Below are 15,486 nucleotides of genomic sequence, written 5' to 3' on the forward strand. Positions count from 1 at the left end.
TAGTTGACACTACTGGATAAAATTTATCAACTCACAAGATTATCAGTGTCCCGAGTTACACAAATTATGTCTGAAGACAGATATTATTATAATTACCATTTATGTTACCATGCAGAGGTCCTCAAAATGGGATCTAGGCTGTCTTGTGTGAAAAACAAGCCCATGCTCCCCCCCTCCCAGTTTTCCATTTTAACCAAGTGCCAGTTGAGAACATCTGCCTTTGTTCCTGTCTGACAAGCAGCTGGTGGACTCACAGATACAGTAAAGCCAGAAGTTTTGCAAAAGCTCGGTGCTCACATCCGAGACCAGATTTCTGAAGACCCATACAACCTGCTTTGTATATTTCAGCTGCAGGATTTTCAGAGCTGGACATAAACATCAAGAATAAAACCCAGACCATTCTTACTGAATAATTAAGCCTGTAACACCTGTCACTGCTCAGCATTTATGAGGGATTCTGCTATCCTAAACCTTTCAACTTTGCTTCCTGAGAAGAGGGGGAATGAAGAAAAGATCACGTGACATTAGCTAACATCAATGTTGAATATGTAAAAAACGTACTGATACTTAACAAAAAAAAATATAAAATTAAATTCCTTTGTTTTCCATATCACATTGGCAGATTCCCCAACTGCTTTTCTATTATTCCCCTCATCTATCACAAATGCCATCACATGTAGGAATACACAGAGATCAGCAAAGAAGTGCATACATATGGATAAGGCATGGGGAAGTGAACCATGCTGCTTTTAAGTCTCATGTCTCTACAACTTGGTGAAAGCAACAATTGTGATCAATGCAGACAAGCTGGGAAACATGCACTGTGCACAGCAGGCAGAAGTCAGTCCTTCATGCCTCACTTCCCCCACCCCACCCCATCTGCTACGTGGAGATTAGAAGGAGTAAAATGAACACCAGAGGTTCCTGTCACAAATTTGAGCCCTTGAGAGCACGCATTTAAACAACAAACCTCCCCCCCCAAAAAAAAAAAACAAACCCCAACCCTCCAAACCCAAGAACAACACGAAAAACCCCACAAAACCCCTCCCTGGACTTACTTCAGTTACCACTGATGTTCTGGATTGTTATTTGGGCTGTTGGATTTTTTTTTCTTTTTTTTAGGACATTACTAGTACAGGGAAACCAGTATTCCTGCTGCCAGTCACATCCATCATCTTGCAGAATTTCAAGCATCACTAAGAAAAACATCTTCAAAGTGATATTGGAGCACAAATGTCACACCAAGGGAGAGCGATCTGTCTATGCCTCATACTTCTTTAATGTTATGCCTTTGACAGCTTAACAACAGCTAAACAACTTAGGTCTCAGCAAGAGATTTCCAGGCTGTTTGAGTATGAGAAGTATGACATTTTAATTAGAGGCGAAGCTTCCGATTTGCTACAAACACCCCTCTGTTTGAGGCTAAGCATGAGGAGCGCTGTTTCTGCAGCACAGCACGTGGCATCGGCAGCGGCTGCACGGGTTTGAGTCCTGCTCTTCCCACCGGCGCCCCAGGCACCGCTGTGGTCAGCGCTACTGGTGCTAATGGGGCCTTTACACAGAGAAAGCACCTGTCCTCTCCACCCCACGCAGAAGCCACTGCCAGCGGCAGGTGGAGTTTAGGATCGCCTTAATCTTTAACACAAAGGCAAAGCAAAACAGGCCTCATGCTAACTTTTTCAGCAGCTTCTTCCTCCTCTCTCTCCCCCTTGAACCCAGGTCTGTGGTTTCTCCTGTCTGCCACGTCCTGTGAGCCGCAGATGCCTGATAGCTATGAGGCTGGCTGGGCCACCAATCGCCCAGGCTCCCTGTTGTTCTGAACTTAAAAGAAAGGATGCTCACTGTACAACCCTGAGCACTCTCTGGAGAGAGCTCACTGCTGCCCGATTGCAGTTAAGCAAAGAAAAAATGTACTTGCTTCAAAATACTCCTGTTAAATAATGAAGTTAGGGCACCTCCTGAGAATGAATGTGAGGCATTGAAGGATACCATTATGGGAGCAAAGTTTAACTATTTCCATCGCAAGTGTTACTAAGAAGGAATGCTCCCCAGAATGTGTCGGGGAAGGTTAGCCAGACATCCATTCCCAATTTTGCCATTGCTGATGACACGTAATAGAATTTGCTTTCGGCATGCCACAGAATCCTAGAAGGTTGCTGTAACATCAGCAGGATGTGTGCAAAGGTATTGTCTTTTTCATTCTCCTGTGACACAAAACCATCAGAAATAGAAGATATTAGCCACAGTCCTGCTATCTGCATGATATAAGTAAAAAAAACATCTTGAATGTCAAGCTCATATCAAGGCACTGAGAAACACAGAGAGCAGACAGAACAAGAACTGTATCATTTCACAGAGCTCAACAATTGTGACTCCTTTCAGTGCATTAAATTGCAGGCTTTCCCTGATTAATGAGAAATGGATAACCCCACCCAGGCATCTCTGTGTGTGAAAGGTCCATTGGAGGAGGGTAGCATTCCGAGAGGCACTTGGAACCTTGGCATTTAGTCTTCAATTAGCTGCCTTCTCTCAGTTCTTTGGGCACTGACTTAATGCAAAAGATGTCATTATCCTTCCTCTCTTCCACTTCAACTGATGAGTAAGAAAAAGCACTAGCAGCAGAACAGTCTCTTCCAAAACACTGCCTGCGTCCATGCCCTGGACTGAAGACAGGGCACATTTAGCAGCCAACAATGGAAACAGCTCTGGATTTCAGAGCTAGGCTTCAAAGCTGAACAGATGGCTTTAGCTCTTTGGCAGGGAAATACTGTAATGGCTAAAAAAAGAATAGGGACCGTATTGAGCAAGTGACGCTCCCCCATCATCTGAAGGGCAATTCTGCAGATGCTCTCTCTGTGCATAGTGCTCCATTCTTATAAAAGTGAACATCATCCATGAACAAAAACTAAACAGGGATTCGTCTGAAATAATCCAGCTTATGCATATGCAATCATTACATTACACAGGGCGTCCCTTGGAGAGGTACAACTGGAGAAAGAAAGGAAGGAAACTAAGGAGATATTAGCACAGGTGATGTAAAGTTCACCCCATATTGTACGATGGGTACAAGCTACACAGTCCCTTTGTCTCAATTATAGCAACCTCTAATCCCACTCTATACGTCCCCTTTCCTCCTCCATCCCTTTGAAAACTTGCATCGTAAGCTGACTCTGGAAGGTAGACAGCATGAGCAGGTAGGCAAATACTATTTCCGTTCTCAAGGAATTTCTGAATACCTCAAGCTTGGTTTTGTTGGAGAAAAAAAAAAAAAAGGTACATTTTTAAGCTCCCTGCAAAATAAAACCTCGCCAGCATTTCAATTCATAACCTGCACAAGTCCTTGCTTCACTAATGGCAACTGCTAAAAAGGAATCATTATAACCCATTTTTAAATAATATCTAAAGGCTTTGCTTTGGTATCAAAGCATCATGAAAAACAGAGTTCAAATATATTATACAATAATATTTTAAGTTAATGTAAAAATGAAAATGAAATTAGTAGAGGTTGGACTTTTTAACCTTCTCAAGATTTGGATATCAGGCAACACTCAATGAATCACTTCAACTTTTTCCATAAGTAACGTCATCCATTTCCCCACAGAAAATGGTCCAATTGAAAACAACATCAACTATATCCCTTCCCAATGTAATAAAGTTAGTCTCTTGTACACAGCCAGAAGAAAACCTTTTTGGCATACAAAAAATTTGGAAGGTTTCCTTCAAGATCTGAAGGCAGATAATTGCAAGGCCATATTGCACAGATACTAATTGTATTCCCACTGTGCAAGGCAGGGTAACGGACCCCCGTTCGAGCAGGAGGCAAGCCTGGAAGCCAAAGACTTCTATGCCCTGCAGTAGGAGGGGAGAGTAAACTGGGCAGCTTCCTGCCTTTGTGGTTCAGGAAAGCACCTTGCTCCCGCATCTGCTGTTCTCCAGAGTTGCGGCTGATTCCAGTCTCTCCCACAGAAAAGCAGCCCGTAGCCTGCCCTTGGGGATGCAGGCTGCCCCCCGTCTCTACCCAGTTTATAATAATGTCCTCGTGACACGTTCAACTGGTCAAATGTCAAAAGGAAAAGAAATGCATGAGAAGTGACTAAGAGATTTTTCATAGCAGGCATTGTCGTTACAATCACCCCTCCTGATCTTTTATTTAGTGTAGTACAGAGAGCTTCAGTGAGTTAAAGCTAATCTAAGGAAAAGCATGCTGCATTAAACAATGAAATACAGTTAGGACTCACACATCACAATATAGCTTAGGTCTCATAGAGCATTTTAAGCCTGACGTTCTGCTCTGTCCTGATCAAACAACTGCCAGCTTTTCCTGGTCAATAAGCATTTCGCAGACACACCAGGCCTAGAGGAAGCCACTGAACAGAACAGAACCTCCCTGTATTAGGGCAATTCTAGTTGTTGGCCAGAGCTGGAAAAGAACTCCCTTTCATAAGCCATTCACCCTTGTTCACACAAGCTAAAGAACCAGGACAACATTTCTGAATGGCTAAAGCGCTAAAGACGACACTGGAATACCGGCAGAGCAAACAAGAACAATTACTGATGTTCGGCTAGAGGAGACAGTCTCCAGCGCCGTTATATTTCTTTTCAGCCCAAGCACAGCTACTGGAGCTTTAACAGCTGTCGGTTCAGACCTAGTAAGCCTATTTGTCTGGAGCCCACCATTCTCTCACTGTAGGAAGCAAATTACATGTTTGCGTTATTGCCTTGGCTTGCTTGCTGGGACCTGAAGTGCACTGCATGCACAAATAGACTTTTCTATTTCTCCATCTATAAAGGACAAAAAGCAACACTTGCTAAAGTAATGACTCCCAGCTAATAACGTCCATCAGGAAAGGTGCATCTTCTCCCCTGCAGAGCTGGGGATTATTTGTTTACATTGCAGTATCCTTCCAGCTAAGATGATGAAAGAAAGTCATCACCCCAGGCACGTTTTGGAAGTGCTTAGCAAATCATGGTAGGATTGTCACGAGCTGCACAAAAGTGCTACTTACTGCGACAAAAGAATCAAATCCATGAAGAGTATATGTTCTCCAGAGAAGTAATCAAGCTCTAGAACGTCTTCCTGATGGAGATCAAGAATTATTTCCCAGCAGAGACATGACTTAAACCTTGACCTGAAAATAGCCAGTTCTCTCGTGTATCAACTGTTAAGTGACAACTTCTTCTTTGGAGCTAGAAGGTCTCCTTTGCTCTCCAGCCAGCAAACTCAGTGACCTGTGCTGCTACCTAACTTACTGTTGAGTAATTTCTCTGATTCTTCACCTCTAAAAACAACCCCTACAAATAGGACCAAACATAAAAATAAGATGCATGTGTCAAAAAGCCTGTTCTACCCATCCACAGAAACATACACAATCATATTTTCAGCAGAAAAGGTTGAATCTAGACAGTTGAATTCAACACCTTAAGCACTGCTTTCCAGAAGATCCCATCTCCCCAAAGACTACACAAAAGCTCTTAGAGATTAGCCTTTTAAGCTAATACCTATAGCTGACTGTTATAAGCCCCACCTGTCCATTTCCACAGAGTAAGTACCTGCTAACTTTCCCAGCTGCTCAGCATTCTTAAAAAAAAAAAAAAAAGGCTATGAGAATTTGGGGTAACCCAAATTAGATACTGCTTTTCTAAGGAGGAACTCTTTCAACCAGTCTATGAAACTCCCACATCAGCATTTTGTAATTAAGACTGGAGGTTACTGGTAGCTCTCATGGCAGGGAACAGGATTCAGAACTACACCCACTTTTTAGCTTATCCTTCGAACCATCTTTCTAACGACAGCCTCAGTGTTTAAAGTTTCAAGTGTGGAGGTGGTCAATAAGTAATTTGAATGCTTAGGAAAAAAGCTCTTGGCTCTTTTTTTCTGAACAGATGAAGTGGAATTATTCTGGAATTACTTTTCTCTCTGTTGCATGCATTTAAATACTTTTTACTAGTGATTTTTCTTCCTTCCTTGTTTTATTTTATCCTTGTAACAAAAATGAGATGTCAGAAAATCTGACACATTGCTGTACCATATGCTTAGTGTCTATTTCCAGCAGCAGGTGAGAATCTCATGATTCAATTCCCACCTGTGCCAAGGCCATTTTACACCAATTTGCTCTGTAGGAAAACACGGAATAAAAGCAATAAAATCTGTGGAAGACATGTATACATGGGTTGCTCTGCACGGTTTCAGCATTGCCTATATGAAAAGGGAGTACATATATCCATTTCCATCCCTGCACAGTAAGTATTAAAACAGGAAAGCATTGCCTAAAGACAGCATCACCAAGTGTCATGGTTTAACCTCAGTCGGCAACTGAGCACCACCCAGCCGCTCACTCACTCCCCCCCTGACCCAGTGGGATGGGGGAGAGAATGGGAAGAGTAAAAGTGAGAAAACTTGTGGGTTGAGATAAAAACAGTTTAATAATTGAAATAGAATAAAATAATAACAACAACAACAATACACAAAGCAAGTGATACACAGTGCCATTGCTCACCACCTGCCGACCGATGCCCAGTCAGTCCCTGAGCAGCGCCCCCCCCCACCCCAAGCTTTCCCCAGTTTATGTACTGAGCATGACATCACATGGTATGGAATGTCCCTTTGGCCAGTTGGGGTCAGCTGTCCCGGCTGTGCCCCCTCCCAGCTTCTTGTGCACCTCCAGCCTGCTCAGTCAGTAGAGCAGGGGAAGCTGAAAAGTCCTTGACTAGTGTAAACACCACCTAGCAACAACTAAAACATCGGTGCGTTATCAACATTGTTCTCATCCTAAATCCAAAACACAGCGCTGTACCAGCTACTAGGAAGGTGTCACCTGAAACCAGGACACGAAGCCAAAATGTTCTATGAGCTTGGTCAGACTCTGGAAAATAACTTGTCGGCTTCCTTCTGCAGCTCCATTTTCTTTTACTATTTTAGTGTTCATGCTTAGAAACTTCCATTTAAAAAAAAAAAAAAAAAAAAGTATTTTCCTGTAATTTCCAGGTGACAGGATATGGTGGTTTAAGACATAGCACCTGATATTGGAAAACTCAAGTCATAAATGCCAGACTTGATGAATCTACAAATCGGTCCTTCCTGGAACAAATTTGGGTCTTGAAATCTTAGCATCATTCACCAGAGTCCTATTCCCTGATTTATTCTTCAGCAAGTCCTTGCCTTGAAGCAGCGTAACGATGTTTTCTCTCTGATGTCTAATTGCCAACTGGAGGGCTGTACAGCCAGTGATATCTTCCACGTCAAGCAGAGCACCAGCCCTAATCAAGGTCTTTATAATGGCCATATTGCCCTTGAGGACAGCAAGGTGCAAGGGTGTCCAACCCACTTTGTTCTTAGCATTGACAGCTGCCTTGCACTCCAGAAGATTGATGACAGCCAAAACAGAGCCCCGCTGGACTGCAAAATGGAGGGGGGCCCACTCTGACTTCTCAGCGATGTTGGGATCTGCCCCACATCTCAATAGCTCACAGACTACCGGCTCATCGCTGTAGCGAGTGGCCAAGTGAAGTGGTGTCCAGTCCATGCTTCCTTTGGCATTCAGTTTGGCACGGCTGTCTTTTAGCAGGTGGATGATTTCAATGTGTCCTTTGAATGAAGCCAGGTGCAGGGGAGTCCAACCTTTGTCTGTCCTCAGCTCCACATTGGCTCCGTATTTAATGAGTTTCTCACAGATGAGATACTTCCCTCTCACCACAGCCAGGTGCAGGGCACTGTAATGATTTTGGTCCAGGCTGTCAACAGAGGTCCCGTTCTTCAGCAAATAGTGGACTACCCTGAACTTCCCCCTCTCCACAGCAACATGAAGTGGGGTTCTATGGTTCTTCTGCTTTTTCTCCAGGTCCGCTCCTTGACTGGCAAGCAGTTTCACCAAGCTGACGTGTCCAAAGCAAGCTGCCACATGGAGGGCAGTTTTCCCATCAACCTCCTGGGTGTTGGAGTCAGCCTGGCGAGATAGCAGTACTCGGGCCACATTCTCAAAGTTGTTCTGTGATGCCAAGTGCAGAGGGGTCCACCCGTCACGCTCTTGAGCATTTACCTGTGCCTGGTGGTCCACCAAGAGGCGTACAATTCTGTCGTCCCCATTCTGAGCAGCAAAGTGAAGAGGTGTCCAACCATCATCATCAGGCATATTGATATCTGCATCATGCTCTATCAGAACTGAGCAGATCTCCGGCGACCTCTTCGGAACAGCCATAGTAAGTGGGGTGTAGCCACAGACTACCTGGCTGTTCACGTTGGCTTTACAGCTCAGCAGAAACTTCACCTTGTCCACATTTTTCTGGATCACCATGAGGTGAAGTGATGTGAGGCCATTCTCATGGACTCTACAGATTTCCTCAGACAGGATATCCTCCGGACTTTCAACCTCATTGTAAGAAGATGGGATACGAACCTCCTGATTATCAGTTTCTAAAGGCAGGGGAAACAAAATAGGAGAAAGAGAGTAAGACCAAAGGAAATAGCTTGGTGTGCACAAGATGGGAGGGAGACCATGTGAATCTTCATAGTATGAAATGAAATAAAAGGCATTTTAGCGATAGGGCATATGAAATGAGCAAGACCGCTACATGCAGTCTCTTAGAAAGCAGTGAGACATTTGGCCTCTCCCTCACAGGAACTATATCTGCTATTTCCTGTAAAGTTCATTTTCCTTAACTTAAAAAGAAAAGTCACCTGCATGGAAAACTTCCTTGAGCCACATCCTTATCACTGGAGAGCAGGGAAATAGGCTATTTTTTGTAGGTTTCCGCTTCTTTTTTTTTCCTGAATTATAAAGAAAGTCTCCTACTTACCACCACTTCTGCTGTCTCGGGGGAAGGTGAACTCTTCTTTGTCACTCTTATTTTCAGGAAGGGGAAAAGAAAAAGACGTAAGACAAAGTTGCTTATTTGCATTCTATAATATTTGCACACAGTTCTTCTTTGCTATTGCTCTAGAATTTTGTATTATCATTTGAGTGTTTTTTATCCAATCCTGTTACTGCATCCAAAACTCAGCAGAGCAAATCATGATGCTAACAGGAATGCGGAAGCCTGAAAATGATCTCTGGGTATCAATGAGATTTTTCTCCTCTTACTCATTTGCTCCCAAACTTACATATAGTCTGCTTCCTTATTGCAGCACATGCCCGTGGCAGCATCCCAGCTAGTCATTTTCTTTGTTGTATAGGGAACCCAAACACCCCCACCTCCTCAATCCTCTATACTCAGGCATCTTGTTTCTTGCTGACTGCACAACTAGGCAAAACCTCAAAATAGCAATAGTTCTCAACAGCTACTTCTCCCTGTATGAAGCTGACTTCTAGGCACAATTACACTCCAGTAACTGGGCTAAAATTGTGACTATCCTGAAACCTGATTTTTTTTCTTAGTCAGAGAAACACAGGGATTGAAAGCTTTTTTTTTCCTCCTAAAAGAGTTGTTTAAACTGGAATGTCCTCAGTTCCATGGAGCTGGAAATGGTCATCTGACCACACATGCCAGTGCCATGAGCAGAAACCCCGTGACTCTGTGTCTGCTTGAGCTTCTTTTAATGATTGAAGCCTACATGATAAAACCACTTCATCTGAGCAGGTAGAAAGAAGGGTCTTCCTCTCGGACTGTCTATCATTTAGCACACGGGCCAGCTTGCTAAGTTTATTTGCAGTTTCCTATCCCCATAAATGAATTACAGATGTACAACCTATGCAAACACACTGCGCAAAGGTTGCTGAGGTGCCCTTGTTGTCTGATGATAAACAGTGATGAGAGAGGAAACACATTCTCAAGAACTGGTAAGAGCAGGGAAAGGACTCAGTGGAATTTCCTGAGTGGTACTGGAAAGCCTTCCTCACCTGCTGGTTCCCAGAGATGGCAGGCTTGTGGGACGTCTTCCTAACAAGGTGCTCATTCTCTGGATCTGCTACAAGGCTTTGTATCAGCGACAGCAGCATGTCTGTTTCCACAGGGATATCTACCAGAGCAAAAAGACTGTTAGTTGCGCAGACTACCCAGATGTTCAGAAGCCAGTCAGTACCCAAGGTTGTGGAAGCCTTCCACATATCCTCCACATGGGGAGGAAGGAAAGAGGGAGAAAGAGGATGTGTGGACAGTAAATGGATACCAAGCATTTCCAAGGCAACAGGCGATTTATCTGGCAAAGAGTTTTAAAGCAAGCTTATCCCCCACTTGTTAATCCATGCAGCTGACCCTTAGTTTATCCATATCACAATCAGCTATTACACCTCTAAAGCTTGGCCTTTGCTTAGGGTCTTGATCCCAACACCTCTTCATCAAGTCAACCATCTGCTGGCATTCCCCTGGCCAGTCATCACTGATGGGTTCTATGTGGGGCCTCTTTCCTGCTGCAACCTTGACTATAATGGCCATCATGTTGGCTCCTGAAAAAAAGCAACGTGCACTGAGCTTTTTCTCTGTGAAGATGGCTGTAATAAAATTTAATAAGTGCAGAGCATGTAATAAGTGTTCATATTTACCTGCATAAGGTTTCTTCTGCATAAGTACCTCCCAAATGACAATTCCAAAGCTGCAGGCAATGAGAGATCATGAGCGATCGCTCCCATATGTACAATGAACATAAGATTCACTTATTGCTTTTATCTTCTTGAGAAACGTGAAAATTAGGAAAGAAGTTCTTCGGGATAGAAGGCTTTCCTCCCCCACACCAAAAGGACAACATCTTATGAATCGTCACATACATCTCTGATGCCTCAGCGAAAGGGTTGGTGTAGTGAATGAGTGACTTGAAGCATTTCCTGTGAAAGTCAGGCTCACAGTGCCTTTTTTTCACTTTTTTCACATTGGGTTTTAGACCCCTTGACTGGTGCAAGTTCATGTGGCCATGCAAATCCTCCTTTGCTTCTTGCCTTGGGTTACTGTGTAGTGTAGTGGCTAAGGAGCTGACGAATTCCCAGAACGTATATATGTAGCTTGTGTAAGTGGGCTGCAAAGCACTTTGGTCAAAAGGAAAAAAGTAAAGTTGAAATCTTTTCTCCACCTGTTACTGACCAAAATGAAGCTGAACACTGAAGTAGACAAGCAATATTACAGTTGTTTTAAAATCAAAATAAATCTAAGCAGTTTCTGCTATGAAAGAGCAGACACGGTCTGTTTCGTGCTCTAATCTTACTCCTTTTCTATAGTAACTTCCAACAACCTAACAGGGTATGATGGAACCTAAGGCAATACAGCCTGCAGCTCACATGGGATCGGTGCTGCACAGAGGTGCATCTGGTAAGAGATAGATGATTAGCCACAGATAATCCCACTCCCCCTCACTCTCCACCACTGAGGTTGGAGTACCACATGTCATTCCCAATGTGTTCCCCACCAAGGACATTAGGCAAGGCAGAGCGCCAGAAAATAAACAAAATGAAGCAATGTGCCAGTCTCTCTCGCTCTGTGTAAGAGCTAGGTGGCAACCCTGTGTGACCCCTGAACAGAAAGGCAGCTCTTACCTGTACACATCATACTTGGTTCCTGGGGGCTTGCTGTTCTGGAAGAACATTTCTGGAGGGATGTAGCTCAAAGTGCCTCTCAAAGCAGAGCTTTCAATATATTGCATTCGGCTAGAGTGCTCCATCCATTTTGATAGCCCGAAGTCTGAGATCTGCAAGCAGAAAAAATGAGAGCCTCCCCCGTAATGCTCACAGTCTCACCCCTCCTTATATTAGCTGGGAGATACCTCCATCCTTCACGGTCAGGGATATGAGGAGGTGCCTAGCAGCTGAAACTTGATAAAACCCTGGCAGAATTGCAGTCAGTGCTTTTCACTGAGTCCAGCAGATCAGCACTTCCTCCTAAGTTGGAGCCTTAAGTTCCCAGTTCTGGCACAGATTGCGTCTATGATCTTGAGAATACCATGTAATTTGTTTAGCAGCCACTTCTTATAAGCCCCACTGGTCAATGTTTCATTGAGTGCTCCTGAAGAACCTCACCTATTAGGATTCTGGACTCATTTGGCAAAAATAACCTTTCTCTTATTTGAGAAATAACCTTCAGCAGAAGAGTCTCTGCAGGTGAGAGACAGAGCAAAAAGTAAACTGAAGGGGCAGGTGCACCACCAAAAGAAAAGAGAGTGTCTGGAGGGTAAGGGAAGTGAGGGAGCAGAGAGCTTTGCAAGCCCAGCAAAAACAGCTGGAAATTCTCTGTCCCTCAGCTTTAAACCCAGTGATTTTAATGACTGATTTAGTTTAATAGATACCCATTAATCCCAACATCCAGCGGAAGCTGCAAATAAGTGATCAGGCTGCTTTTATCCACATGCCCACGTTTAGTTTAAGTTGCCTACTTCAGCCTCCAGATTTCTACGCTACTTGTTCTGAATAAGCGTGTTCCTTTCCCACTTGCACATGCACATACACACATAAGAAGGAAAGAAAGGCAGAACTCCAGATCATTAGTGTTTTTTCCACTCCCTTTGAGTACCAAAAACTTGACTTCCCAGAGAGAAGAACCCATGTGAACATTTCCTTCAGAGTTTTAGCACCAAATCACCATAGATAGCTCTAATGGACAGTTTGAACTGCTGAACTAGAAGAGACCGCACAGTTACCTCTCCGTGCTGGAGTCCTGCAGCAGGTACAGAGAGCATTTCACCACATAAACTGTTCTCCACCTCTTATGCTTGACTTGGTCACGTGCCCAAAGCCTCTGCTGGCCACTTTAATCCAATCTTCTTCAAAATCCTCCTTATTAAAGACAGTTAAGCTGCCCAGTTGCTGGTCTCTCTCCAAAATCACAACAGAAAAGGCAGCCTGGCTGTCTGCCTCCTGCTCAGGCGGTATCAGAGAAGAATAAAGGAGCTCTTCCAACTTGCACAGGGAGGTAGGGAGTTACCTGAGATGTCACCTGCCCACACAGCTTCAGAGCCGAGGACAAGCACAATGGGGCTCCACTCCCCCGCATTCAGGCACAGGCAGGACAAACCCTTACTGAACTGCCCAAGTTTTATTATAGAAAGTTCAGGAGAAGGTGAGGGAGTGGAGAAAAACACTCCATGGTTACAGAGTGGCAGCTGTTGCTGCTTCATTTCCTCCAGAGAGATTACAGGTGTGCTGCATTTCTTGGCAATTAGCTCAGGCATGTGCCAGGGTCTGTCTCAACTTTAATGGCATTAAAATAAAAGGTTAAGGAGTGAGGCAGTCATGCCGATCATTTACACCTTTGTTGACAACAGCGACTTACATTTCTTGACATGAGCCTTTCCTGCTTTTGCCCCAAACTGGGGAGCAATTTTACTCCAGTCCACTCTGAAGAACACCTTAGCTGTGGAAGTGGTGCTCAAACTCACAAGTTCGCAATTGTCACACTTTCTTTTGAATTTCCTAAGGCACAAGCTTGCGGTGCTTCTCTGAAGCGAATGGGAACACTGCAGTTATCGATGGCCCCTTCATCCTCAAGATGCAGAAGGATGGAGGCTGAGATGGTCAGGGAGGGCTGGGGCCTCGACCACTCTCAAAAACCCAGCCCCAATTCACTGCACACCAGTCCCATTGCACAGCACATGCAACCGCAACTCTGCCCCTAATAGCTCACACACCCATCCCCTTGCCCTGAACGAGTGCCCTGCCAGCTACAGCTCGGTCTAAAGATGAACCAACATCAATCACTCCTACAGCAACGCTGCCCTAACACCAAACTCATTTCTGGAAACCGCCACCTGGTCTCCCTGAGATTCTCCTTGCAATCGGCCAGGACCAACACACACAGCAAAAATTCCAATGGTTGCTGAAGGTTAAAATCGCGTGTGCGGTGCAGTTTTGCTGGCATCAGTTAAAGCACAGTTGGGCAGGAAAGTAGCTAAACAGGAAACACACAGCTGGAGAAAGCATTTTATTGGGTACCTCCAGCACTGAATAGTTGGGAAAAGGGTGGGGACAGAAGCTGTTTTGGGACAGAGAGGAGAAACATCTTCCCCCAGAGGCTGAGGTCCAGCGGCTTCCTCCCCCGTTGCAGGTGCTGAAAGAGAAGCATTCAGAACAGGGGAAACCACCTCAAAATCCCTGCCCTCGAGTACTCATCCCCTGGCGTGCACAACTCTGCCCCTGTCAAAGGACACTTCAGGTGTCTGCAGAGCCCTTCCCCTCTCCACAGCTGGTACAGCAACATCAAGGTACAAAAAACAGTTTTGAGACAACTTTGGGAAGTCATGTCATCCTAATGCAGAATCGGAGCAGCTTCTAAAAATCTCGGGAACTGCAATGAGCCAAGTACCTGCTCGAGAGGCACAGAAAACATCCCCAAAGGGCCAGGGATGCTTTAGGTGACCTCAGCCCCAAAGACAGGGAGGACAGAAGTGCCTTTCTCTTGCCCTTTCCTCAGCCCACTGCCGCTCCTCTTCTTGCTCGCTCGTGCCTTGCAGTTCCTGCCACACACGATGGATGCCTCTTCTTTCTTCTCGACCAGCAGCTGCAAAAAGGTAGGAGGATGCGGTGAGGACCGAGAAGCCCCCACTCCTCCGCCTGGAGGACAGAGGGACGCCGGGCTGGCCCCCGGAGGGAGCTCTCCACAGCACCACCTGACCCCCGGCCGTCCTCCCACGCCGACCCCCGGTACCCTAACACCCCCCACCCCCCACCCCCCGGAAAAAACCTCACAGATCGGCCTTTCTCACCGAACTGGTGCTCCAGTGCTCCCCCAGGCACCACTGCTGCTGCCTGCGGAGTTCCAGCCGGTGCTGGAGCTGGGCTCGGAGGCGGGCACCCTGGGCAAACGGAGCTGGGCATGCAAAGCAGCGGCCAAAGAGGCTGCACCCCTGCTTACAGGGGGCTCGAGCCGCTGCCTGGACTGCAAAGCGCCCGGGACTCCAGGGCACTGGCTGGGCCCCGACTTACGGGGCAGCCCTGGTCCCAAAGGCCCACGGAGGCTCCTTCTCTCCGATTCAGGGGCACCCTGACCCGCACCCCGCTAGCGGGGCGGTCACCCCACACAGGCTGCCAGCTGAGCACTATCAAGAGTGCTGGGCACTTTCTGCCCTGGAGGCAGGTGAATCGGCAGCGGTGGCCGGTGACTTTGGCAAGGGCTTTTCCTGGGAGGTTTTGGGGGCTTGGGCAGAAGAACTTCCTTAGGTGGGTTCCTCATCACTTGGGAGAAGCTGCCGCTTCAACGCGGAGCAGCTGGTTGGAAAGTGGCTGACGTTTGGGGCCTGCAAGTAGTGCTTGCCACCCTAAATCTGCTGCCCTGCCCTGCCCTGCCGTGCCCTGGTCCCCTTTCCCTCTGCTCTCAGCCCCAGGAGCAGCTTGGGAGAAAGAGAACCACCGGGGAAGGCGGGAGGCTGGGAGGAAAGGGCCCGTTCTGGGCACCGGGGACGTGCCTGCAAGCGGGGCCCAGGTCCTGCCCGGGCAGCCCTGGCACTGGGAAGCCCTTTTATTGCCTTGAGCTGGGCCACCGCCCTGGAAGCAGGGCTGGGGCCTCTGCTCTTTAAGCCTCCAGGCTGCTGGGCACCACACGGTGAGAAAAGTGGGTCTAAGATGGCTGAGCCCAGGG

At 46.1% G+C, this 15,486-nt stretch overlaps 1 protein-coding gene across 1 annotated transcript; it reads right to left on the reverse strand.

Annotated features, from left to right (window-relative positions):
* Positions 1–6,751: 6,751 nt before the first annotated feature.
* ANKK1 (ankyrin repeat and kinase domain containing 1) lies at positions 6,752–15,170 on the reverse strand. The gene is made up of 8 exons (XM_076358386.1): positions 14,615–15,170; positions 14,215–14,409; positions 11,457–11,608; positions 10,476–10,525; positions 10,224–10,379; positions 9,834–9,952; positions 8,794–8,839; positions 6,752–8,410 (listed from the first exon to the last, which is right to left on the reverse strand). The coding sequence occupies exons 2-8, from the start codon at positions 14,236–14,238 to the stop codon at positions 7,062–7,064; spliced, it is 1,896 nt and encodes a 631-aa protein (XP_076214501.1). The 5' UTR covers positions 14,239–14,409; positions 14,615–15,170; the 3' UTR covers positions 6,752–7,061.
* Between the last annotated feature and the right edge of the window lie 316 nt (positions 15,171–15,486).

The sequence above is a fragment of the Aptenodytes patagonicus genome, chromosome 23, assembly GCF_965638725.1.
Source record: "Aptenodytes patagonicus chromosome 23, bAptPat1.pri.cur, whole genome shotgun sequence".
NCBI classification, from domain to species: domain Eukaryota; kingdom Metazoa; phylum Chordata; class Aves; order Sphenisciformes; family Spheniscidae; genus Aptenodytes; species Aptenodytes patagonicus.

Coding starts and splice junctions, on each gene's coding strand:
- ANKK1 (XM_076358386.1), bottom strand. CDS start 14,238: ATGTTTTCTGTGCCTCTCGAGCAG. Junction 11,609..14,214: donor TTTCTGTGCCTCTCGAGCAG/GTACTTGGCTCA, acceptor TTCTGCTTGCAG/ATCTCAGACTTCGGGCTATC. Junction 8,840..9,833: donor CCATCTCTGGGAACCAGCAG/GTGAGGAAGGCT, acceptor CCTGAAAATAAG/AGTGACAAAGAAGAGTTCAC.